This window comes from Saimiri boliviensis, chromosome 17, assembly GCF_048565385.1.
Source record: "Saimiri boliviensis isolate mSaiBol1 chromosome 17, mSaiBol1.pri, whole genome shotgun sequence".
Taxonomy (NCBI): Eukaryota; Metazoa; Chordata; class Mammalia; order Primates; family Cebidae; genus Saimiri; species Saimiri boliviensis.
Genome location: NC_133465.1, coordinates 52,080,154 through 52,107,082, shown reverse-complemented (window position 1 = coordinate 52,107,082; position 26,929 = coordinate 52,080,154). Strand labels below are relative to the sequence as shown.

Sequence of the window (26,929 nt, the reverse complement as noted above, 5' to 3'; positions counted from 1 at the left end):
AGAGAGCTTATAATCACTTGCAAGAGAGAGTGCATGAAAAGATAAATAGGCAGGCTGTGATTAGTGTTATGAAACAGAAAGGGCCTAAATAGCATGAATTGAAGGGATGAAGAAGTGAGACATTAATTAGGGATCTATTGATGGTTTAGATGAGAAGCAATAGGGATCCTAACAGTGAAAATAAAGAGGGAACTTTAAGCCAGAAATAAAATGAAAGTACCTGAATTGTGGCTTCATTGCTGATTGGCTATGAATTGAAGGTCAAAGAAGAAGAAGGAGTCAGTGCTATCTCTAAGTAGGATTTTTGAGTCTATGAACTTGTAAGAATAGCGGTGTCCTTAAAACGCAGAAATAGAACAGATTTGCAGGAGAAAAGCTGAACTTGATTTTGGATTTACTAAGCTTTAGATAAGGAAGTAAACCTAGATGAAACCACCCATTAGGCAGAGGAAAGGTAAATTTGAAGTCAGAAAAGTAGATTTAGTTGTCACCTCTGTAGAAGGGATTCTCATCAGAGAGAGATTTTCTAAAGAAGGGACTGAGGACTGACGGAATGGCTTTACTTAGTAACTATAAGAAGAAAATATAGAAGAAATAGTCATTGACATATTTGTAGCTTAGGATAATTCTCAAACAATGAGATTTCACTGTATTTTTGATTTATTATTTTTCTTTTTTTTGAGACAGAGTCTCGCTCTGTCACCCAGACTGGAGTGCAGTGGTGTGATCTCGGCTCACTGTAACCTCCACCTCCCAGATTCAAGCAGTTCTCCTGCCTTAGCCTCCCTGGTAGCTGGGATTACAGGTACCTGCCACCACACCTGGCTAATTCTGTATTTTTAGTAGAGACGAGGTTACACCATGTTGGCCAATCTCGTCTTGAACTCCTGACCTCAAGTGATCCACCCACCTTGGCCTCCCAAAGTGCTGGGATTACAGGCGTGAGGCACCTTGTCTGGCTGTGTATTTTCTTTTGCTTAATCTTATGTTAAAAGTTCCCAAGCATTGATTTGTCACGTTCCACCCTGTTTCAGCAAATGTTTTTTTGTATGCCCTTGCTTCATTTCCTAAGTTACTGCTCTATCCCTTGTAGGTGATTATGCCAGTCTTACGACAATTAAATTTTAAAAACTTCAGACCAATTGTGGTGGCTTATACCTATAATCCCAGAAGTTTGAGACCAGCCTGGGCAACATAGCAAAACAACACTAATTTTTTTTTTTTTTGAGACGGAGTTTCGCTCTTGTTACCCAGGCTGGAGTGCAATGGCACGATCTCAGCTCACCGCAACCTCCGCCTCCTGGGTTCAGGCAATTCTCCTGCCTCAGCCTCCTGAGTAGCTGGGATTACGGGCAAGCGCCACCATGCCCTGCTAATTTTTTGTGTTTTTAGTAGAGACGGGATTTCACCATGTTGACCAGGATGGTCTCGATCTCTTGACCTCGTGATCCACCCGCCTCTGCCTCCCAAAGTGCTGGGATTACAGGCTTGAGCCACCGCGCCCGGCTTTTTATTTTTTTTATTTTTTTTTTTTTAGCAAGCCATGGTAGCATGCACTTGTGGTTCTAGCTACTTGAGAGGCTAGGGCACAAGAATCACTTAAGGCCAGGAGTCCAGCCTGGGCAAGATAGCAGGATCCTATCAAAAAAAGGAAGGAAAGGAGGGAGGGAGGGAGGTAAATTTTATCTAAATGATCTTAGATACAGACTTTGATAAAACTCATTTAAAGGCCGGTGCGGTGGCTCACACTTGTAATCCCAGCACTTTGGGAGGCTGAGGCAGGTGGATCATGAGGTCAAGAGATCGAGACCATTCTGGTCGACATGGTGAAACCCCGTCTCTACTAAAAAATACAAAAATTAGCTGGGCATGGTGGCGCATGCCTGTAGTCCCAGCTACTCGGGAGGCTGAGGCAGGAGAATTGCTTGAACCCAGGAGGCGGAGGTTGCGGTGAGCCGAGATTGCGCCATTGCCCTCCAGCCTGGGTAACAAGAGCGAAACTCCGTCTCAAGAAAAAAAAAGAAACTCATTTAAGTTTTCCAAAAGTCTGCATCCTACTTCTGCTTCCTACTTTATCCATTTGTTTTTCAGCTTAAATTACGCAAGTGTGGGAAGCTAGATATCCTTTAACTGGTAGTACTTTCTTTGCCATATCACTTATTGTAGTTTTTACTCACTTGAAAATTTGTGATTGAGGCAGACTAGTATCTGGTTCCCCACAGGTACCTTCTTCATAGTTCTCTGAGGTGATACTAAAATTCCACACGTAAACAGATGATGTATGTTTTTTACCTGATAGTTTCATTTAAGGGTTTCTGAAAATCTTGGTTAGAATTCATCTGGTCCTTTCTATATAAAACTCTAGAATTTTGGAAAAATTGCTGTTCTCAATTTTTTTCCGTTTGCTATTGAAGCATTTGAACCTCAGACCAGGTAAATTATATTTTTTACCTGAAAGTTCTAATGGGTCTCACTAGCCTCTAACCCCTTCCATCTTCCTAATTAAAAGGTAAGAGGAGGCTAGGCACTGTGGCTCAACGCCTATAATCCCAGCACTGGCAGGCCAGCGCAGGCAGATCACTCGAGACCAGGAGTTCAAGAACAACATGGTGAAATCCTGTCTCTACTAAAATATAAAAATTAGCCGGCATGGTGGTATGGACCGGTAATCCTAGCTACTCAGGAGGCTGAGGCAGGAGAATCACTTGAACCCAGGAGGCAGACATTGCAATGAGCCAAGATCGTGCCACTGCACTCCAGCCTGGGCAACAGAACCAGACTCGCAAAACAAAGCTAGAGAGACAATAATGCTGTTCTGATAATCCCCAGATTTTTCCAAGTATGTATGTTCCCAGAAATACTGTCCAGATTTCAAATGTAAGCATTTATATACCTGATTTAGAAAGAAACATAAATTTTCATTTTCATTAAGACCTACCTCCACAAACAGATCTTGATGGGGAAGGGGAGGAAAAAGACCTACCACCTCTACTTTGTTTGGAAAAGAAAAAACCTGATCATTTAAATATTCTGTATTTAAAGCATTTAAACCACTTTCAGACTTACCACTGGGAAAGACAGATTAAAAATTGAGGCCAAGTATGGAATCACACCTGTAATTCCAGCATTTTGGGAGGCTGTGGCAGGTGAATCAGTTGAGCTCATGAGTTCAAGACCTGCCTAGGCAACATGGCAAAACCCCATCTCTACAAAAAGTACAAAATGGCCAGGTGTGGTGGCTCACGCCTATAATCCCAACATTTTGGGAGGCCGAGGCAGGCGAATTACCTGAGCTTGTGAGTTCAAGACCCACCTGTGCATCATGGCAGAACCCCGTCTCTACAAAATATGCAAAAATTAGCCAAATATGGTGGTGGGCACCTATAATCCCAGCTGCTCAGGAGGCTGAGGTAGGATGGCTTTAGCCTAGGAAGTAGAGGTTGCAGTGAGCCAAGATCACACCACTGCACTTCAGCCTGTATAATAGAGCCAGACCTTGTCTCATTAAAAAACAAAAACAAAAAACACTGAAGAATTTGGATGTTTTTCACATCTCTCTCAATAACTCTAGTATCTGACAGGAAGTTTAAAGTAATGGTAATATTCAAGACGGCAATGATAGTTTATTTTGTAAGCATTTCTTTTGATTAGTGTTCTATTTGCTTTCACTTGGAGATTAGCGGATAGGAGAAACTGGTAATTTAGAGAAGTATCACAAAGAGTGCTCTCAGAACTTCTGTAACTTCTACCTAATTTTTTATCTTAAAAGTTTCTTTATGATAGAAGTTTTGGGGTTTGTAGCTTATTTAATCTACTTGTTTCTCTCCACAGCAAAACAGATCGGCTTGCCAAAGGATCAGAATGTTACCAAAAGAGCCTTAGTTTAAATCCTTTCCTCTGGTCTCCCTTTGAATCATTATGTGAAATAGGTAAGTGGATACGATTGAGAGGTGAGTGGGTTCCCATCTCCTCTTCTCTTTTTTCCGCTACATAATTTTTGAAGAGCAATACAAATCATCTATCCCCAAGAAAAATATTGTACAAAGCTAAGGATTGTTAAAATTGAGAATAAGAAATAAGCTAAAATCGTATGTATGTTTCAAGAATCATGTAACTGAAAATTACTCTACCACAAAAATTAAATCCAGTAGTTTCTTCTGTTTAGCCAATCTGCTTTTAGTGTCTGGTAGTCTAGAATGGGTTATATTGTGTCTTTAACACTAGCTAAAATTGCTTTTTGAAAAAGGAAATTAATAGAATTTCTAATGCAATTAATAGAATGCCTGCAGCAGAAACTTACAAAACCTGGACAGTATAGGGATGGAATTTCTCGGTATATTTGGCCTAGGATGCATAAAGGACCATTTTTCAACATTGTTGCATCTATATACATAGAAGTGCTTCAAGCCGGGCATGGTGTCTCAAGCCTGTAATCCCAGCACTTTGGGAGGCCGAGGCGGGTGGATCACGAGGTCAAGAGATCGAGACCATCCTGGTCAACATGGTGAAACCCCGTCTCTACTAAAAATACAAAAAAAAAAAAAAAAAATAGCTGGGCATGGTGGCACGTGCCTGTAATCCCAGCTACTCAGGAGGCTGAGGCAGGAGAATTGCTTGAACCCAGGAGGCGGAGGTTGCGGTGAGCCGAGATTGCGGCATTGCACTCCAGCCTGGGTAACAAGAGCGAAACTCCGTCTCAAAAAAAAAAAAAGAAGTGCTTCAACCTTTATTGTAAAACATAACGGGTTTTAACTCTTCAACCTCATTTACTTTGAGAAAAATGACATTAGTTATTTTCAGCTTTAAAACAAACACAGAAATCTGCATTTTTCTGTGATTTGTTATATTTAAAATTAGTGTTCTTGTAGTTAGTTTATTTTCTAAATTTACAGCTTTATCCTACTGGTAAACTTTTATGATATACTGATAGATGGCCTTTTAGTGGGTAAATTTGATTAACAGAAGTGGACAAGAGAATTTAAAATTTTTGATAAGGCCTATTTCCTATTTCCACTGATTTATGCATACTTGAAAAAATTTTATTCCTCATTTCCTCAGAGACAAACTTTTTTTTTTTTTGGTCTTCACAGGTGAAAAGCCAGATCCTGACCAAACATTTAAACTAACATCTTTACAGAACTTTAGCAACTGTCTGCCTAACTCCTGCACAACACTAGTATCTAATCATAGTTTATCTCACAGACAGCCAGAGACAGTTCTTACGGAAACACCCCAGGACACAATTGTAAGTGTCTTACATTCTAGTGTTCAAAATATTATGAGAACTACAAAGAATGAGCTGAACTAAATAATATATTGTAAATGACATGGTAGAAATTTTCTGTTTCAGGAATTAAACAGATTGAATTTAGAATCTTCCAATTCAAAGTACTCCTTGAATACAGATTCATCAGTGTCTTATATTGATTCAGCTGTAATTTCACCCGATACTGTGCCACTGGGAACAGGAACTTCCATATTATCTAAACAGGTTCAAAATAAACCAAAAACTGGTCGAAGTTTATTAGGAGGACCAGCAGCTCTTAGCCCATTAACCCCAAGGTAAGTCAAACAAAAGATAATTTCAAATATGCTATAATACCAAATGATCTTTTAGTAACTCATATTTTTAGTGATGCAGATTACTACAACAGCCACTTCTAAATCACTGTGGAAACAAGAGCATTCTGTTTTCAGAAAATGAAGTAAAAAACAGCACATCATAAAAATTTTGATATTGCTGGGCATGGTGGCTTACTAGCACCTGTAATCCCAGCACTTTGGGAGGCTGAGGCAGGCAGATCACCTGAGGTCACAAGTTCGAGACCAGCCTGGCCAATCTGGTGAAACCCTGTCTCCACTAAAAATACAAAAATTAGCCAGGCGTAATGGTGGGTGCCTGCAATACCAGCTACTCGGGAGGCTGAGGCAGGAGAATTGGTTGAACCTGGGAGGTGGAGTTTGCAGTGAGCTGAGATCGTGCCATTGCACTCTAGCCTGGGCGATAGCAAGACTCCAGCTCAAAAAAAAAAAAAAATTGATATTAAATATTGGAGAAAAAATTAAAACTCTTAAATATTCCTTAATTAGGTAGTAGACACCTTAAAAGATACTGTCTTTATGGCTGTGCATTAGTGGATAGCAGTGAGCCTCATTAAATGTTATAATCAGGACACCATTGATTACTGTTAAAGTGCTCTTTTCCAAAGCATGGAGGAAATTTGACACCTACCTTTTTTTGTTTTGAGATAGGATCTCACTCTGTCACCCAGATTAGCGTGCAGTAGCACAGTCATGGCTCTCTGCAGCCTCAAATTCCTGAGCTCAAGTGATCCTCCTGCCTCAGACTCCTGAGTAGCTGGGACCACAGGCACATGCCACCACACCTGGCTAATTTTTTAATTTTTGGTAGAAATGGGGTCTTCCTATGTTGCTCAAGCTGATCTGGAACTCGTAGCCTCTAGTGATCCTCCTGCCATGGCCTCCCAAAGTGCTAGGATTACAGTGAGCCACTGAGCCTAGCTGTCACACCTATTAATATGAAATATTTTATCAAAATTAGTAGAAGTATATGTATATATAAAAACAGGAACTCAGCCCAGAAGATACATATCCAAAAGTGTCAAAATAAAAAATTACGTGCTAGAACGGGTTAAGCATGGTGGCTTATGCCTGTAATCCCTGCACTTTGGGAGGTTGAGGTGGGCAGATCACTTGAGGCCAGGAGCTCAAGACCAGCCTAGCCAACATGATAAAACCCTATCTCTACTAAAATTACAAAAATTAGCCAGACATGGTGACATATATCTGTAATCCCATCTACTTGGGAGGCTGAGGCCCAAGAATAGCTTGAACCCAGCAGGTGGAGGTTGCAGTGAGCCAAGATCATTTCACTGCACTCTAGCCTGGGCAACAGAGTGAGACTCTGTGTCTCAAAAAAAAAAAAACAAAACATTATATGCTAGCACAAATTCTATGAATGGAGTCCTGAGGCCAGGGTACTACTAAAATAACATGACCATGAGATTGCAACTCTGGAGAGTTACAGTTATCTAATGGTCTCTAAAGACATTTTCTCTATAGTTGTGTCCCAATCCCATAAATTCCAATAATTTGAAGTAATTTGATCATTTGTATCTTAGATTTATAAAGCCACTCTTCTTTATTTCTAATAAATCTGCTGAGATCAGTAGTTGTTGCTCAGTTTAGTTCCTTGTTTGATATCTTTTTCTAATTTATTTTTAATCTGCCCCTCAGATCCTCATTGTCCCTAAGACTGATTTGCCATTCTCTTCCTTTTAGACCTTCTAATTTAAGTATACTGCTGCTTTATATATGCCTTGATGACTTTTTGACACCTTGATTTCAACCTCTTCTCAGTTTTGGGATTTTGCCATTAGAAACCCCAAGTCCTGGAGATGGATCCTATTTACAAAACTACACTAATACACCTTCTGTAATTGACGTGCCATCCACCGGAGCCCCTTCAAAAAAGGTATTTTCCATGTAAAATTCAGTTTGGGTATTGATTAAAGCAACTTGTTCATTTCAGTCTTTTAAAGATAATTTCAGGGAGAATCTAATGTTATATAATTGCTTTTGCCTTAGATTTGTTGATCTAAATATAAAAGAATGTCATTATTGTTGTAACCTCTTGGTTATCATAAGAGACAGACTTCAAGTGTATCTCACAAATTTAGTTTATTTCAGCATATAGTTAAATAAGTGTATTCATATTTTTACTTTTATTTTCCTTTTTTTTTGAAGACAGAGTCTCGCTCTGTCGCCTAGGCTAGAGTACAGTGGCACTATCTCGGCTTGCTGCAACCACTGCCTCCCAGGTTCAAGCGATTTTCCTACCTCGGCCTCCTGAGTACCTGGGACTATAGGCACATGCCACCACACCCGGCTAATTCTTTTTTATTTTTAGTAGAGACAGGGTTTCATTGTGTTAGCCAGGATGGCCTTGATCTCCTGACCTCGTGATCTGCCCGCCTCGGCCTCCCAAAGTGCTGGGATTACAGGCATGAGCCACCGCCCCCAGCCTTAAATTCCTTAAAAAAAAAAATTAAGATTGTTTATATTACTTGAATATAAGTAACAGAAATTATGTCTGCCTTAGTTTTTACTTGTCCCCACCACTGTGTATATGTTTTTCTAATAACACTAATTATATGAAAAAAAATTGCTCAGATAAAGCCAGATGTTTCTGATAATAAGGCTTTTATGGTGGATCGTGGATATATAGTTTTAAAATGAAAAATGTTTGGTAGTATACTTACTTAGAGTAAATGTTGTAGCATGTTGCATGAGGCTTTTTTTTTTTTTTTTTTTTTTTTTTTTTGAGGCCGGGTCTCACCCTGCTGCCCAGGCTGGAGTGCAGTGATGCTACCATGACTCACCGTAGCCTCAACCTCCCAGGCTCAAGTGATCCTTCCACCTTAGCCTCTCAAGTAGCTAGGACTATAGCTGTGTACCATCACACCTAGCTAATTTTTTTAGTTTTTATTTTAATAGAGACAGGATCTCACTATGTTGCCAGGGATGGTCTCAAACTCCTGGGCTCAAGCAATCCTCCTGCCTTGGCTTCTCAAAGTGCTAGGACTATAAACATGAGTCACTGCCCATCTGAGGCTCTTGTTTTATAATGTTCCCTTATATAGGTATATGGCAAAAGAGGCCAAAGTACCATTTTTTTTTTTTTTTATTTTTTTTTGAGACGGAGTTTCACTCTTCTTACCCAGGCTGGAGTGCAATGGCATGATCTCGGCTCACCTCAACCTCCACCTCCTGGGTTCAAGCAATTCTCCTGCCTCAGCTTTTGGAGTAGCTAGGACTGCAGGCATGTGCCACCATGCCCAGCTAATTTTTGTATTTTTAGTAGAGACAGGGTTTCACCATGTTGACCAGGATGATCTCGATCTCTTGACCTCATGATCCACCTGCCTCAGCCTCCCAAAGTGCTAGGATTATAGGCGTGAGCCACCGTGCCCAGCCAGTACCATTTTTTAAAAGCATATCTGTGACACAAGGTATCTTCTGTGAGAATTAAATTAGGTTCTATATTTAAAATACCTATTGCCATGCTTAATAGATATTCAAGAAATGGAAGCTAAACAAGTCATACTAATATGTGAATAACAGTTATAGCCTCTTAATAGAAACATGTTTCTTCTTATAGTTGTTTTTTACTGTTTTACTCGTGAACATCCTTAGAATCTGCAAAAGGTTTTTCTTTTTCTTTTTTCTTTTTTTTTTTTTGAGATGGAGTTTTTTTGCTCTTGTTGCCCAGGCTGGAGTGCAATGGCACAATCTTGGCTCCCTGAAACCTCGGTCTACTGGGTTCAAGAGGTTCTCCTGTCTCAGCCTCCTGAGTAGCTGGGATTACAGGCGTCTGCACGAACCCAGCTAATTTTTGTTTTGTTTTTTTTTTAATTGAGACGGGGTTTCACCATGTTAGGCTGGTCTTGAACTCCTGACCTCAGGTGATCCACCCCCACTTAGCCTCCCAGAGTGCTGGGATGACAGGCGTGAGCCACCATGCCCGGCAAAAATATTTTTCTATAATAACTCCTTAGTGAGTGATAATAAGAACTCCAAGAATAAGAGGGACTGCAAAGTAGTTTGTGTATGGATTGTTTTAAACATTACAGTTATGAAGAAGGCGAAGCGAAATGGTAGTTAGCATGCCATATGAGTTAGGCCAAAACTAGAAGAGCCGTAATAACCAAAGCAAGTTAAGGCAGTGAGTAGGCACATGATTTCAGTGCCCAAATAATAAGATTGCTATCGCATCCTCTTCTGCCTCTGTTTTCTTCTTAACGCTATTACAAGGCATTCCCAGAAAAGTCATGCATGTAGGTCTGTGTGCAGTGTCAACTGAAAATATCAAACCAGGTAGTGAGTGCAGTGTACATAGTTCTTTGATAAATAAGGAAGGGCTAGAATTGACTTAAGTTCTGTACCTTGGATGAATGTAGTGATCTCAGTTTGGAAACGGAAAGGCTTATGACTTTTTTCCTCTATGAATAAGGAAGTTGGTAGGTTAAGTAAAAATATTCAGTAGAAAGTTAGTCATAAAGGAAAAAATGTGACCTGCTGATAGAAATAATAATTGAAGCTATTAAAATGACCAGGCTCTTTTAGGGAAAGAAATAGTAGCTAAGGAGAACAGAGTAAACCTGAGTCAAAAATAGTAGAAGGATGAAGGACCAGCAAATGAAGTGGCAGGACAAATAATGTAATGTTTTGGAAGTAACACAAAGTTTCAAAAAGTAGGGCATGAGCCGGGCGCGGTGGCTCAAGCCTGTAATCCCAGCACTTTGGGAGGCCGAAGCGGGTGGATCATGAGGTCAAGAGAGCGAGACCATCCCGGTCAACATAGTGAAACCCTGTCTCAACTAAAATTACAAAAAATTAGCTGGGCATGGTGGCACGTGCCTGTAATCCCAGCTACTCAGGAGGCTGAGGCAGGAGAATTGCCTGAACCCAGGAGGCGGAGGTTGCGGCGAGCCGAGATCGAGCCATTGCACTCCAGCCTGGGTAACAAGAGCAAAACTCCGTCTCAAAAAAAAAAAAAAAAAAAAGTAGGGCATGATCAGTGATGTTGAATGCAGGAAAGGCTAAAGTAAGGTTTTTATATCTGATCAGACAGTGATTATTAGTGATTATTTATAATATGCAGTTTGAGGATTATGTACAGGATATCAGGGTAACAGTTAAGTTTTGAAGAAAATTATCTGGTAGCCAAATGGGAAATATATTTACTGATAAAATAGTCATAGATCATTTAAATAAGCTAGATGGTGGAAATGAATAGAAATAAGGGGATAAATTAGAGAAGACTGAAGAGCCAAGCAAAGATTTTTTTTCTCCAAGGGAACAGAGACCAATTAATGAAAGAAAGTAATCGGGTGGTTTTTTTTTTTTTTTTTTTTTTTTTTTTAAATCTACTCCTCTGAACTCCTCTAGAACTGTTACCAAAAGCCAAAGGAATATAAAATCTTATTGTATTATTATTTTTTTCTGTGTATAGTAAGATAAGTTATAAATCTTGAGACTTGTACTGTCTTAAAATTTTTTAGTGGTTAACCCCAAATAGAGAAGATATGTAATGGAGATGAAAAGAGTAACAATGAGATGAAAAGAGTAACTTCTGGGAATTTTTAGCCTTTGAAACTAAAAGTGAAAGATGAAAAGATATTATAGAGGTAAAAATACTCTGAGGTTAAAACAGGGAAATAGACTAATGTTTATACTAATGTAACAATAATTAACAATAATGACATTGTTTGTTTAAAGTGACAGTATATTATGGCTGCTTGTATTGGGAAAATGTAGATAGGAGTATAGTGGTGTCTTTTATCATTTACAGTGCAGTCTATAATTCACAAACCTTAAACTTTTCATGTTTTACAGTCTGTTGCCAGAATCGGCCAAAGTGGAACAAAGTCTGTCTTCTCACAGAGTGGAAATAGCCGAGAGGTAACTCCAATTCTTGCACAAACACAAAGCTCTGGTCCACAAACAAGGTATTTATCATGGTAATTGTTCAACTTTTCTCGCCATAAAACTTGATTCTTTATATTTCTTCAATTTAGGCAGATAATGACTCTCATGGATTCTAAAATAACTACTATAAATTTTGAATATGTAAAATTTGAAACCTGTAACATGCAACACTAGTGTAATTTTGAGTTGAGTTTTGTAATGCACAGAAAACAATAGTTAAGCAGTGTTTTAGTTTACTCTGATTGTCTCATGGATTTGTAATTTTCTTCTTAGGCACATGGACTCAATAGTTTAGGTACAGATAGGTTTCATACTCCCTTTCTCCCCTTATGCATGTCTATAAACAGATCATAAAATTAACAGATGAATAAACCTTCAAATAATGAATCTATTTCCACACAGAAATGTTACTAGATAGGATTTTCTTTTCCTATTCAGGGACTCAATAGATTATAGCTAACATTTTAAAAGAAAGATACAGTCTTCTTTATCCTTTCTGAAATTGTGAACATGTACCTAAATTTTAAAACAGACACAGGTGTGCATATACGTTAACTGTCTAAAGACCTCTATGTTCCTGTAATGCTTCCAGAATGGTAAGTCTAATCCTCTTGAGTGCCAGCTTGCAGTGATTGCCTGAGGCTCTGTTGTGAAAAGGAGCTTGAGGCCTCCTGCAAAGCAACATTATATGTAAACAAGATTTGTACATTTCACTTAGAGTCAAACAAATATACTAACACTAATAAACATCAGCTCTTAATAATTTTGTGTTCTTTGTATTGTTGATTCCATTTTATCTCCTTAATTGCCTGTATTGGTTTTCTAGGGCTACCATAACAAAGTACCATAACTTAGTGGCTTAAAACAACAGATATTTATTCTCTTACAGTTGTAAAGCCTTAAGTCCAAAATCAAGGTGTTGGCAGAGTTGTACTCCTTCCAGAATCTCTAAGGGAGGATTTTTCCTTGCCTCCTCCACCTTCTGATAAGCCCAGGTGTTCCTTAGCATCTGCTATTTTAACTCAGTGTCTACTTCTGTCTCCACATGGTCATCTTCCATGTGTGTTTCTATTTCTAAATTTCCCTCTTCTTGTAAAGACACCAGTTATATTGGATTAGGGTCAACCTGGGTGACCTCAGCTTAACTCACTGACATCTGCAAAAACCAAATTTCCAAATAAAATCACATTGACTTGTACTGGGGCTTAGGACTTCAATGTGTCTTTTGGGAAAGTGCAATTCAGTATTACCTTATTAGCAATTGCTCTTTATTTTGTCTTTTTAGAGGTGGTTTGGAGTTTGTAGTATACATTTTAACTTATCAAGGTTTGCCTTCAGGTAATAGACCATATCATGTATAGTACAGTATATATTCGTGCTCCTCTCTTAGTCTTTATGGGAGGGATGATTGTAATGTATTTAATTTGTGTATATGTCATAAACCCCACAGTGCATTGTTATGGGTTCTGCCTTAAATGGTCAGTTTTATAGAGTCTTTTTTTTTTTTTAAGATCGAGTCTCACTCTGTCACCCAGGCTGGAGTGCAGTAGCACAATCTTGGCTCACTGTAACCTCCACCTCCCTGGTTCAAGCAACTCTCCTGCCTCAGCCTCCCGTGTAGCTGGGATTACAGGTGTGTGCCACCACACTCAGCTAATTTTTGTATTTTTAGTAGAGATAGGGTTTCACCATGTTGGCCAGGATGGTCTCAAACTCCTGACCTCAAGTGATCCATCCACCTCGGCTTCCTGAAGTGCTGGGATTACAGACGTTAGCTACCATGCCTGGCGATTTTCAGACTTTCAGTGCCTTTACCTTGAAGGACTTCTTTTTAACATTTCTTATAGTACAGTTCTGCTGGTAATGAATTTTTTCAGCTTTTGTGTATCAGAAAAAAATTCTCATTTCATCTTTATTTTTAAACAATATTTTTACTAGGTAAGAATTTCATTCTTCTTCTCTTTTTTTTTTTGAGACGGAATCTTGCTTGTCACCCAGGCTGGAGTACAATGAGGCTATCTCAGCTCACTACAACCTCCGATTCCTGAGTTCAAGCGATTCTCCTGCCTCAGCATTCTGAGTAGCTGGGATTACAGCCGCATGCCACCATGACCAGCTAATTTTTGTGGGGTTTCACCATGTTGGCCAGGCTGGTCTTGAACTCCTGACCTCAGGTGATCTACCCACCTCAACTTCCCAAATTTCAGAGATTACAGGCATGAGCCACCATACCCAGCCAAGAATTTCTAATTGATAGTTTTTTTAGGGATGATGCTTTACTGGATTTTTGGCATATGTTTCTGACAAGAAATCTACTGTCAGTCTTATTTTTCTTCCTCTGTATGTAGTAATGTGTCTTTTCTCTGTTTCAAGGGTTTTTTTCTTTATCACTAATTTTTTTTTATGACTCTTCATGTGGAACTTTATCAATAATTTTAAGCAATTCGATTATAATGTGCCCTAGTGTAGTCTTCTTTTCTTTTCTTTTCTTTTTTTGAGATGGAATTTCACTGTGGTTGCCCAGGCTGGAGTGCAATGGCGCCATCTCAGCTCACCACAACTTCTTCCTCCTAGGTTCAAGCAATTCTCCTGCCTCAGCTTCCCAAGTAGCTGGGATTACAGACATGTGCCACCACACCCAGCTAATTTTGTATTTTTGGTACATACGGGGTTTCTCCATGTTGGTCAGGTTGATCTTGAATTCCTGATCTCAGGTGATCCCTCGGCCTCCCAAAGTCCTGGGATTACAAGCATAAGCCACTGCGCCCAGCTCTAGTGTAGTTTTCTTATTTCTCAGCCTTTGGATTCATTGAGCTGCTTAGATCTGTGGGTTTATAGTTTTTTCATAATGCTTGGCTAAATTGGAAGGATTACTTCTTCAAATATGTTCATATCTTACTCTCCCTCTAGGACTCCAAGTACTTGTGTATTAGATTGCTTGAGGTCCCACAGCTTACTAATACTCTTCATTTTTGTTTTCAGTCTTTTTCCTCTCGGTGTTTCATTTTGGATAGTGTTTATTGCTATGTCTTCAAATTAATCTTTCTTCAGCAGTGTCAAATATGTTATTAAACACATCCAATGTTGTTGGGGTTTTTTAATTACAAACATTCATCTCTAGAAGATAGATTTGGTTTTCTTCTTCTTCTTTTTTTTTTTTTTTTTTGAGACAGAGTCACCCTGGCTGAGTCACCCAGGCTGGAGTGCAGTGGCACTACTATGGCTCACTGTAGCCTCAAACTCCTTGGCTCAAGTGACTCTTGCCTTAGCCTCCTGAGTAGCTGGAATTACAGGCAGTGCCACCACATCTGGCTAATTATTTTTATTTTTACTTTTTGTAGAGACAAGGTCTTGCTATGTTGTCCAGGCTGGTCTTGACCTCCTGGCCTTAAACAGTCCTGGCTCAGCCTCCCAAAGTACTAGACTGACAGGCATGAGCCACCTCATCTGGCCTCTTGTATGTTTTTGAACATATAGAATATATTTGTATTTTTTTAAATGTTTTTGTCTACTAAGTCTGATATTTTGTTATTTCTAGGTGTTTCCTATTGATTGTTTTTCCTCTTATTATAGATTATATTTTCCTTCAACTTTGTATGCCTTGTATTTTTTAATTGGATGTCAGTTATTATAAATTTTACTTTTTTTCTTTGAGACAGGGTCTTTTACTCTGTTGTCCAGGCTAGAGTACAGTGGTGTGATGATAGCTCAATGCAGCCTAAAACTCCTGGGCTCAAGAGATCCTCCTATTTCAGCCTCCTGGGTAGCTGGGACTACAAGCACTTTCCACATATGGCTGATTTTTTCTCAGTTTTGCAGAGGTGGTGTCTTGCTGTGTTGCTCAGGCTGTTCTCAAACTCCTGGCCTCAAGCAATCCTCCTGCTTCAGCCACCTGAGTTGTTGGGATTATAGGAGTGAGCCACCGTGCCTGGCTATAAATTGTACATTGTTGATTACTAGATACTTTTGCATTCTTTTAGGTATTTTAAAGTTTTATTCTGAGATTCAGTAAAGTTGCTTGGAAACAGCTTGATCCCTTCCGGTCTTGCCTTTTAAATTTTGTCCAGACAAAGCTGGGCATGGTGGCTCACGCCTGTAATCCCAGCACTTTGAGAGGCCAAGGTGGTAGATCATCCAAGGTCAGGAGTTCGAGACCAGCCTGACCAACATGGTGAAACCCTGTCTCTAGTAAAAATACAAAAATAAGTTGGATGTAGTGGCGTATCAAAGAGAATCGCTTGAACCTGGGAGGTGGAGGTTGCAGTGAGCTGAGATCGTACCATTGCACTCCAGCCTGGGCAACAGAGCAAAACTCCATCTCAAAAAAACAAAAATTTTGTCCAGACAAAAGTAGTCTTAGTCTGGGCTAATCTTGTCCCACCATTGAGGAAGTACCCTTTGAGTATTCGTCTCAAAAACCAGCTTACTATGAGGTTTCTTCACTCTCTATTCAAAGTATGAGCTATTCCCAGCTTGGAGTGAGATCTGGTAATTATTCTGTCTACTTCTAATCAATAATACGTTCCCCAGCTTTGGGTAGTTTCTTCACTATAGTACTATAGTGTAATTCTGATGCTAACTACCCAGACTTAGCCCAGACAGCACAGGTTAAGGTCACAGTCCACAACAAAAACCATCTGAACTGCCCTCAGTTCAGAGATCAGTTTCAGATTCTGGGTTCCCCAGGCCACCCACATTTCTGACCAACTGGCTACAAATTTAAGGATTCCGACTGCCCCTTATATTCAGTAATTTGCTGGAGCACCTCACAGAGTACAGGAAAGCGCTGTACTTATGATTATAGTTTTATTATAGAGGTTGCCATTAGGAGATCCCTAGGATTAGATCTGGGAAGGTCCTGATACAGTGCTTTCATGTCTTCTTTGTGGAATCACCCTCCCAGTGAATGAGTATGTTCACAAACCAGGAATTTTAGCAAAGTTTGGGTATTTAAAATTTTTTTATTGTAGTTTTATGTAGGCATGATTGATAGAATCATTGGCCATACGACTGAACTCGGTTTCCTTCATGGAGGAGCTCAGGCTGGTGTTGCTGGCTCAAATTTGGCCTTTTTTTTTTTTTTTTTTTTAAGACAGAGTTTCACTCTTGTCACCCAGACTGGAATGTCACCCAGGCTGGAATGCAATGGCGTGATCTTGGCTCACTGCAACCTCTGCCTCCTGGGTTCAAGTGAATCTCCTGCCTTAGCCTTCCGAGTAGCTAGGATTACAGGTACCCACCACCATGCCCAGCTAATTTTTGTATTTTTAGTAGAGATGGGGTTTCACCATGTTGGCCAGGCTGGTAACTGCAGGTTATCCACCCAACCACAGGTGATCCGCCCACCTCGGCCTCCCAAAGTGTTGGAATTACATGCATGAACACATGGCCCCATGGTTGACCTTTACAGCATGGCCATCCCCCATCCGGAAACTACCTAGGAGTTACTTTCTTAGCATAAATTTAGGCACGGTCCCAGGGATTCACAATGAATAACAAAGACACAACTGTCACTTGAGGAATTCCAAGGTCTTAGTAGATCTCAGGAGCCTGGGACAAGGACAAGACAAATTCTTTATTATATAACACTCAAATACCTACACCTATGAGTTTTCAACTGAAGACTCTAGGGAAGCCCCTCTTTCTACCTCTCTCTTCTCTCTGGTACTTTGCTTTGCAAATTCTGGCTGCTTGGGCTTTCTCAGATTCTTAACATTTTCAACACAATGGAACCACTGAGCTCTATTTGCATTCTTTTTTCCTGCATGGTGGCCCTAGAACTGTCCTCAGCCATGTTTTACTTATTGTGCACTACCTGAAAACCATTGTTCCATATATTTGGTTCAGTTTGTAGTTATCTGAGATGGGAGAATAAATCTATTACGTATTACTCTCTCATGACTGGCAGAAGTCTGTTCTTTCTATTTAGAAAGTTTTTTTAAGAGATAATTAGACTGGCATAGTACTTTTAGCTAAATTACCCAAGAAAGGTTGTGTGTCATTTTCACCACATAAAGTCTAATTTTGAACTTTTGCAGCCTTTCGTTATCAAACTTCTAGTTTATCAGATGAGATGTAGATTAAAATAATTCATTTGCATGTGTAACATATACCTCTATGTATGCAAATTATATATGTACATATCATAAAAGTTGAAAATATGTGTCTCTTTTTATTGTCTGAAATTCTTTGACCCAGACTCAGGTAGCTGTTAGATTTCCCATAAATTATAAAGTTTAAATAGTTTAGTAGGTAAGTTTACTCAATGTCAATTCTAGATTGTTTCAGATTTTAAGTTTGCTTGCTGTTAAGGTTGGAATTCTCATGTCTCTGGGTTTGCCTTTAAAGTAAAAATGTACCAAGGCTCCTTTTGCTCTAAACAGAATAAACCTTTGATGTAGCTTATTTGAATTTACAGGGAGATAACTTCTCAAATATCAGTTGTTCTAGTGGTATTTATTTGTTGACAAATATGCCACATTTAGACTATCTTTGCCCAACTATCTTTTCTTTATTATAACTTTTTATAGTTGCAAATGAGGGGTAATGATAATTGATTTATAGATGTGCTTATCATTTTTTGACCCAGAATATTATGTGGATTATTTTTAGTGCAAATTAACAATTTCAGGTAGAGTGAAGATCTGTGCTATAATCTTTATTATTTTATAGTAATGAGTCATTTTTATTTTTTTATATATGAAGGAGCGTTTATTAAGGAGTGTTGACTCATAATCACAAAGTGTGAAGTCCCATAATAGGTTGTCTGCAAGCTGAGGAAGAGGAAAGCCAGTCTGAGTCCCTCATTTTTAAATACCGTTTTTATAGAGAAACCACAAAAAGGACTGACCAAATTCGTCAGCTTTAGAGTACTTACATAATTCATGCATATTTTTAAAATAGACCTGAATTGAAACAATGGTTAATGGTCATAAATCAAGTAAAAAAATCAATGTCTTCCTTTATAATTTTTTTTTTAGTACAACACCTCAGGTATTGAGCCCCACTATTACATCTCCCCCAAACGCACTGCCTCGAAGAAGTTCACGACTCTTTACTAGTGACAGCTCCACAACCAAGGTAATTTAAAGATTTCTGTATGTCACATTTACTTAATGCTTCCCCGCCTAAAATTTCTGTTCATTGATGACTCCATCCCTAATAAGTTAATAAAGAGACTATGCAGAATTTTAAAATGTTTTGATTTAGAGGGCCATCTATAATTTTTGCGAAGTTAATTATAGTCCTTTGGTAAATATTATGATAATTAAAAGTTTTTTTTTCTCAAGTTAAAAATGACATAGGAATAATCCTGAAATGGCAAAATTATACTACTGAACAACAGATCGGTGGCTATTAGGAGTTAGGGCTGTAGGGAGGATGTTACTATTAAATAATAGCACAAAAGAAATTCCTTGTGGTACAACAGTCCTGTATCCTGATTGTGGTGGTTGATTACACAAATCCAGTCATGTGATAAAATTTTATAGAAATGTGCCCACACATATGCAGGGGTTTATATAAAAACTGATGAAATCCATATAAGGGCTTTAATTTATAATATTGTACTAATTTCAGTTTCCTGGGTATGATGATATACTATGGTTATGTCAGATGTTATCATTTGGGGAAGAGTGAGTCTAAAATTATTTGAAAATAAAAGTTAAAACTGGAGACCTGGCTGGGTGCAGTGGCTCACCCCTGTAATCCTCCTAGTACTTTGGGAGGTCAAGGTGGGTGGATCACTTGAGGTCAGGAGTTCAAAACCAGCGTGGCCAACATGGCAAAACACTGTATTTACTAAAAATACGAAAAAATTAGCCAGCTGTGGTGGCAGGTGCCTATAATCTCAGCTACTTGGGAGGCTGAGGCAGGAGAATTGCTTGAACCCTGGAGGTAGAGGTTACAGTGAGCCAAGATTGTGCCAGTGCACCCTAGCTTGGGCAACAGAGCAATGCTCTATCTGAAAAAGAAAGAGGTTGTGGTGAGCTGAGATTGAGCCATTACACTCCAGCCTGGGCAACAAGAGCAACACTCAATCTCAAAAAACAAAACAAAACAATATTATGACCTATTATAATGCTCCGAGAAAATCAGATACGATTTCATATATTTATTTTCTTACTTTTAAATAATAAATGAGAGTTTGATATACTTTCACAAGAGGATATAATGCTGACACACCTTCATCACTATTAGTTCATGTAATTTATGTTCAGAATTATTGTGTTTAAAATTAAATGACTTTGATGACCTTTGTCTTGATAAACTCTCTTCTGAAAAAAATATAGATTTAATGAATATTGTACATTTTATATCTAATACTGGAGAAAGGGCAGAGGAGTAGTCTAAAATACATGAGTATAACAAGCGTGAAATTTCCTCCCTTTTACAGGAGAATAGCAAAAAATTAAAAATGAAGTTTCCACCTAAAATCCCAAATAGAAAAACAAAAAGTAAAACTAATAAAGGAGGAATAACTCAACCTAACATAAATGATAGCCTGGAAATTACAAAATTGGACTCTTCCATCATTTCAGAAGGGAAAATATCCACAATCACACCTCAGATTCAGGCTTTTAATCTACAAAAAGCAGCAGCAGGTCTGTTTTAAGTGTTTAATGTCATCTTTGTATTTCATTTTATTATGTACTTATTTTAAGTAAATTTCTTTATGTTCATTACAGTACCTTCATTGTTTTCTATATAGATGTTGGAATTTTTAATGGATTAGTTTGTAATTAGCTTTTCTAAAGAACCAAACTGTTCTATTGTGTTTTTTCCTTTGTTTACTATATTGTTTTCTCCTAGAAGGTTTGATGAGCCTTCTTCGTGAAATGGGAAAAGGTTATTTAGCCTTGTGTTCATACAACTGCAAAGAAGCTATAAATATTTTGAGCCATCTACCTTCTCATCACTACAATACTGGTTGGGTATTGTGCCAAATTGGAAGGGCGTATTTTGAACTTTCAGAGTACATGCAAGTAAGTATAGAAAATGGTTGTATATGCCTTTCTAGAGATAATTTCAGTTTTTTAAAAATAAATGCCCATGCTTGAGAAGGCTAGATCTAAAAGATCAGTATTTATTATGTAATGTCTATATATTTTGTCACATTTATAATTTATAGATAGAGTTCTTTCTTGTGTTAAGGAGTAATTTAAATTGTTTGAAACTTCTTGGAATAGATTTATAGAGGCCTCAGTCATCAATACATATTTACCATGTAATAGGATTTATATTATTTCTGCAATATACAGAGTTAATTACTGGGATGAATTTTTGACATGTAGTATGTTGAGGGCACAGTATCCTTATTACAAGGCTTTTACTGTTTTGATTCTAATTAAATTTATTTCTTAAGTTATCTATCTATACCAGAAAAGGAAAGAATAATTAACCTAAAGCCAAAGAAAATTCTAATTCCCAACTTAAATTACCACTCAGTTCTTTCCAAAGCATTTTCTCCCTGCCAACTTAAAAAAAGAAACCTTCTAGAAGTCTATATATTAATAAAATGTCTCTAATATGGATTAAAGTTGATATGATTCATTTTTTGCTTAATTTACTTTCAGTTCAGTTCATTTATTCAGTATATATTTCTGTGCATATTATATCCTGGACTGTCTTCTGGGCTCTATATTACAGCTAGTCAGACAATTTCCTGCCTCTGTGGAGCTTACAGTCTAGCAACAAACAGATTGTAAGCCAATAAATGTTTAAGAACAGGTAGCAATAAGTTATGAAGAAAAGTAAAGCATGGTGAGGAAACTGGGTGACAATGAAGTATGGTATTTTTGTTTTGCTTTGTTTTTATTTTTATGTATTCAGAGGGAAGGTTACTTTTCCCTTGCTGATTCATGCAAAAATCTAGGGGAGAGGCATTCTTTCTCACCAAGAATACATACAGAGGATTCTTATTCATATAATTTAATTTCGAATAGTACAGAAAAGAGAGTTGAAGACCAAGTCTTATTCATTGTTAAAAAACCCATGTTTAGATTATGGTCCTTTATTGGTATGTCGTATATACACAGACAGGCAAGAGCTGTGTTTGGAAAAGCCCTTTAAAAAAATTATTTCTAATTTATTGTTTCACAGCTACTTTAACATATATGAATTTTATTGTTTCCCCTAGTTATAGCGGTGACCCAGATATTTAACTAAAGAAAGCCTCTGTTTCAACTTAATTTCATAAGGTTTTTCCTATTTTTCTTTTTGTCTATACCATAGTCATTTTTCAAAGGAAGCAACAGATTCTGAAAACTTTGAAACCAAAAGGTACCTACCTATATTTAGCTGATAGCTAGATCTTTTATCTTGTTACCATGACTGTGTGAAAAACTTTGCCAGGTGTGGTGGCTCATGCCTGTAATACCAGTATTTTGGGAGGCCAAGGAAGGGGGATCACATGAGCTCAGGAGTTGGAGACCAGCCTGGCCAATATAGTGAGACCCTGTCTCTGCAAAAAATGAAAAAATTAGCTGGGTGTGGTGGCACTCACCTGTGGTCCCAGCTACTTAGGAGGCTGAAGTGGGAGGATCACTTGAGCCCTGCAGGTCAAGGCTGCACACTTACTTTTACAACTTTTAAGAAGTTTCAGGGAAGTTACAAATCATCAAGCTAATATAGATATCATGTGGCCACTTCTTGGAACTAAGTACTCAGTTTTAAAATGCTCTTACTTTCTGTCATATTCATTTCATTAAGAACAGTCCAGATATTTCTTATTCTAAACTAAACTGTGATAATTTCTTTTCTCCTTTTTAGTACCTAGACCTTTTCTGGCAGCTGAGAATTCTGAACTTGGTAAATTGATAAACTAGGAAACTAATGGGTTTTATATAATCTAAATCCTCAAACTACAGCGGGAGAAACATAGTTCTGGGAGCTGTGAATGTGATGAGGGAAAAAATTCACCAGGCAGCTGAGGAGAGACCCTAAGTCAAGAGAGTGGTACAAAGGAAAGGGCAATTAGTAGGCAGGGCCTATAATTCTTAGCAGATGAAATATTGGTGTGTATATTCAGGGCTCAATTTGATTGATAGCCAGTCTTTCCTCTAAATTTTCTAACACAACCTCTCAATAAAAATCAGTCCAAAAATAGATTTTACGTTACAGAAATCATTCTTCCATCGTCTTTCCTAAAAGAGTTATTTTGTAAAGCCATTATTAAAACTTGGAAATGTGGTTTTTGAGAAGGAAATACTGACTTTTTTTTTGAATTGTAGATTTGTATAGATTTTGCTTCTTTTTGGTAGAAACTCAAATTTTCTTTTCAGAGTTCATGTTCTTACTATGGCTTGTGTATAAATACTAGGTTGATTATCAATATGGTTACATCAGTATTTGACTTGCCATAGTAGATTGCTCAATTTGTCCTTGTGTTAATACTCATTCACATAAAAACCATAATACAAGGCAGCATTTAGATCCTGTGAAGATAATAACCAGGGCTTTCTCTGTGTATATCTATAAATTGTATCAGCTTGTTTTCTCTTACTAGTTTTTTTTTTTTTTTAATTTCAGGCTGAAAGAATATTCTCAGAGGTTAGAAGGATTGAGAATTATAGAGTTGAAGGCATGGAGATCTACTCTACAACACTTTGGCATCTTCAAAAAGATGTTGCTCTTTCAGTTCTATCAAAAGACTTAACAGACATGGATAAAAATTCGCCAGAGGTATGTTAACCAAAATACTTTGCTTATATAGCTACCCTCAACTGATGGAGATGAACCAAAGAATTCAAACGCCGTTTAGTGTCACCCACTCTTCTTTTTTTTCTATCTAGACAGGGATTTAGGAAGGAAGAGAAAGGCCTAGAATGTGTGGTGCAGATTCACAAATAGAAAAATCACGAAGCAGATATTTCATTCAGGATTAATCAAGATTTGACTATGTTAAATTTGCTGTTGTCAGGCCGGGCGCGGTGGCTCAAGCCTGTAATCCCAGCACTTTGGGAGGCCGAGGCGGGTGGATCACAAGGTCAAGAGATTGAGACCATCCTGTTCAACATGGTGAAACCCCGTCTCTACTAAAAATACAAAAAAAAAGTAGCTGGGCATGGTGGCACGTGCCTGTAATCCAAGCTACTCAGGAGGCTGAGGCAGGAGAATTGCCTGAACCCAGGAGGCGGAGGTTGCAGTGAGCCGAGATCGTGCCATTGCACTCCAGCCTGGGTAACAAGAGCGAAACTCTGTCTCAAAAAAAAAAAAAAAAAAAAAAAATTTGCTGTTGTCACCAAGATTAGAGTTCATTGAGCAGAAGTTACACAGATTGAAAAAATAATTTTAAATTAAAATAAATTAGTATTATTTTAAGACATAGGTACAATTAATTTCCATGCTCTAATCTTATAAGGTTGTTTTCATTGCATCTCAAAAATACTTAATGATACTGTTGTGACATGTCTAAGTTTAGAATTAAATACAGTCAATTCCCATTATTCGTGGTAATTCTGTAGTCAACATGAACACCGAGTTAGTGCTACTGAACCAATGTTCCTAGAGGTGATGGAGAAAAACAGATAGATTGTAGATCATTATCTTGAATCCTAAAAACAACTCATCCTTGTAGATTCTGTTTTCTTTACAAAAGAGAGAACGCTGCTAGGCATGGTGGCTCGCACCTGTAATCCCAGCAGATCCCGTGACCTCAGGAGTTCAAGACCAGCCTGGGCAACATGACAAAACCCTTCTCCACAAAACAAAAATTAGCCAGGTATGGTGGCAGGTGCCTGTGGTTCCAGCTGCTCAGGAGGCTGAGACAGGAGGAGGATGACTTGAGCCTAGGAGGCAGAAGTTGCAGTGAGCCAAGATCACACCACTGCCCTCCAGCCTGGGTGACAGAACAAGACCAGGTCTCTAAATAAATAAATAAATAAATAAATAAATAAATGAGAAAGAGAGAGAGAATGAGATTCAGAGGTGACTTGCCTGAAAGCTACCCTACTTAAAATTGCCAGCGGTGGGATTCAAATTCTGTCCAACTGTTCTTAGAACCAAAGCTTCTTGCACCACAGTAAACTACCCCACAGAGTTTCTGTCCCCTGGTCACTTCTATACAGGAGAGCTAGAACAAGAAGGTACAGTCACATTATTCGACCTCAAATGAGAACATACCTTCTGGTGACCATGAAAGCACAAGTATTGACTTTGGTTTTATAAATAAATTTTAGCAAGCAGACAAATTCACAAATATGGAATCTGTGAATAAGTAGAATTGACTACTGAAGCTTTTCCATTTTTGTCTTTCTGTTCTGAGTTGAGGTTTGGTTTTAGTCATATTTAAAAAAAAAATAAAACTTTAATTCTGTTTGGTTTTTGTTCCCATTTTTTTAAGGCCTGGTGTGCTGCAGGAAACTGTTTCAGTCTGCAACGGGAACATGATATTGCAATTAAATTCTTCCAGAGAGCTATCCAAGTTGATCCAAATTATGCTTATGCCTATACTCTATTAGGGCATGAGTTTGTCTTAACTGAAGAATTGGACAAAGCATTAGCTTGTTTTCGAAATGCTATCAGAGTCAATCCTAGACACTATAATGCATGGTAAGTGCTAATGATGGTGCTGGTACTCACTAATTTTCCTTATTAGATAGCTCTTTATTGTCATGAATTTGGTTACTAATACTTAGGGATGGTACATATTGGTCAATAACTTCTATCCAAATGCTTTCTTATGAGATGTATATCTTTAACATTATATTATTTCTTTTTTTTTTTCTTTTTATTTTTTGAGACAGAGTCTTGCTGTATCGCCCAGGATGGAGTGCAATGGCACAATCTCAGCTCACTGCAACCTCTGCCTCCCAGGTGCAAGCAATTCTCCTGCCTCAGCCTCCTGATTAGCTGGGATTATAGGCGTATGACACCACTCCCAACTAATTTTTATATTTTAAGTAGAGACAGGGTTTCACCATGTTGGCCATAATGGTCTCAATCTTTTGACCGCGTGATCCACCCACCTCAGACTCCCAAAGTGCTGGGATTACAAGCGTGAGCCACCTCACTCAGCCAACAAACTCTTAAATTAACTGATGATAATGGAATACCAGATTCTTAAACTCAACAGTGTCAGTCTTCTACCAAACCTACGGAGGTAGTGCAGTTGGTTTTGTTACTTGATTCGTTACTTTTTCTTAGTACACTGAAATGGTGATTAGGACAAAAAGTGATTGGGAAATTGGAAAGGAATAGCATAATTCACTTACTGGATAATAGAAAAAAAACTGAAAAAATGCACTAGTTGCTGTTCTTTGACAGCGTTCTAGTTTATTGAGTTACTATTAAGAACTTAGTGTACCCTTTTATTTAGTAGTAACTGTATTTTACTTTTTTGTGCTCGTATGTAAGTAAACACATAGGAGATTACTACCTGGATCATATTGTTATCAACTGAATAAGATATGAAAAAATTTGTTCCTATTTCTGCCTCAACACCATACTTACTGCTGACATTTATTGTATTTTTCTGGACTTAATAGTTTAAATATCAAGAGGAAATACAATTCTGAAATCATAACTCTACAATAGTTTTTTGTGAGATATGGTTATCTTTTGGGTTAATTATTATAGGAGTTAAGTTTTATCATTCTATTTGCTTCTAAATTGGAAGCATTATATTACTAAAACATTTTTTGATTTGAGAATATGTTTAATGGATTACATCTTATTTTGCAGTAGTACTTACATTGTCTGAAAGATGTCAAAAAAAAAAAAAGTGCTAGCTTTTACTGACCAATGTAGCTATCAAATTGCCAATACTGCCTTCTCTTATGATAGGTAGAAGTTCTCTGTTATATTTTAAGAAGAATTCTTTTTTTTTTTTTTTTTTTTTTTTTAAGGAGTCTTGTTCTGTTGCCAGGCTGCAGTGCAGTGGCTCAGTCTCCACTCACTGCAGCCTCCACCTCCCAGGTTCAAGCAATTCTCCAGCCTCAGCCTCCCGAGTAGCTGGGACTACAGGTGCCTGCCACCATGCCCAGCTAATTTTTGTATTTTTAGTAGAGATGGGTTTTCACCGTGTTGACCAGGATGGTCTCAAACTCCTGACCTCATAATCCACCCGTCTCAGCCTCCCAAAGTGCTGGGATTACAGGTGTGAGCCCTGGCGCCCAGCAAGAAGTCATTTCTTAGTAGGACTTGTGTTGTTTTTGTTTTTTCCCAAGTCTAGTTGATTCTTGTGATTTTTTTTAAAACACGTATTGTTTGTTCTGCTATTTTGCAGTAGTCACATTCTTAAAAAAACTTAACTATATCAAAAATTGTGTTTAAAGGGGGATTATTCAGATTCGCAAGCTTTTACTAGGGAGAAGTTTAATGCTGATGTATTTAGATGACTCTAAATACTGAGCAACTTTATTCTAACTACAAAATACCCTTTCTTTTGTTATCACCTTCACTATCTTTAGCATAGTTT

General features: G+C 38.1%; 1 protein-coding gene across 7 annotated transcripts in view; it reads left to right on the top strand.

The window, feature by feature from the left end:
• The window catches only part of CDC27 (cell division cycle 27), a 71,632-nt gene that overhangs the window by 29,437 nt on the left and 15,266 nt on the right, over window positions 1-26,929 (top strand). For 4 of the 7 annotated variants that reach the window (XM_074388803.1, XM_003942422.4, XM_074388802.1 and 1 more), the window contains 10 exons: window positions 3,832-3,929; window positions 5,091-5,245; window positions 5,351-5,562; window positions 7,381-7,495; window positions 11,419-11,531; window positions 18,492-18,591; window positions 19,907-20,114; window positions 20,323-20,495; window positions 23,041-23,193; window positions 24,854-25,062. In XM_074388803.1, coding sequence (XP_074244904.1) covers window positions 3,832-3,929; window positions 5,091-5,245; window positions 5,351-5,562; window positions 7,381-7,495; window positions 11,419-11,531; window positions 18,492-18,591; window positions 19,907-20,114; window positions 20,323-20,495; window positions 23,041-23,193; window positions 24,854-25,062 — 1,536 coding nt within the window. The remainder of the gene's footprint in view (window positions 1-3,831; window positions 3,930-5,090; window positions 5,246-5,350; window positions 5,563-7,380; window positions 7,496-11,418; window positions 11,532-18,491; window positions 18,592-19,906; window positions 20,115-20,322; window positions 20,496-23,040; window positions 23,194-24,853; window positions 25,063-26,929) is intronic. The other 3 variants (XM_039476186.2, XM_010330275.3, XM_074388805.1) reach the window with 1 other exon arrangement.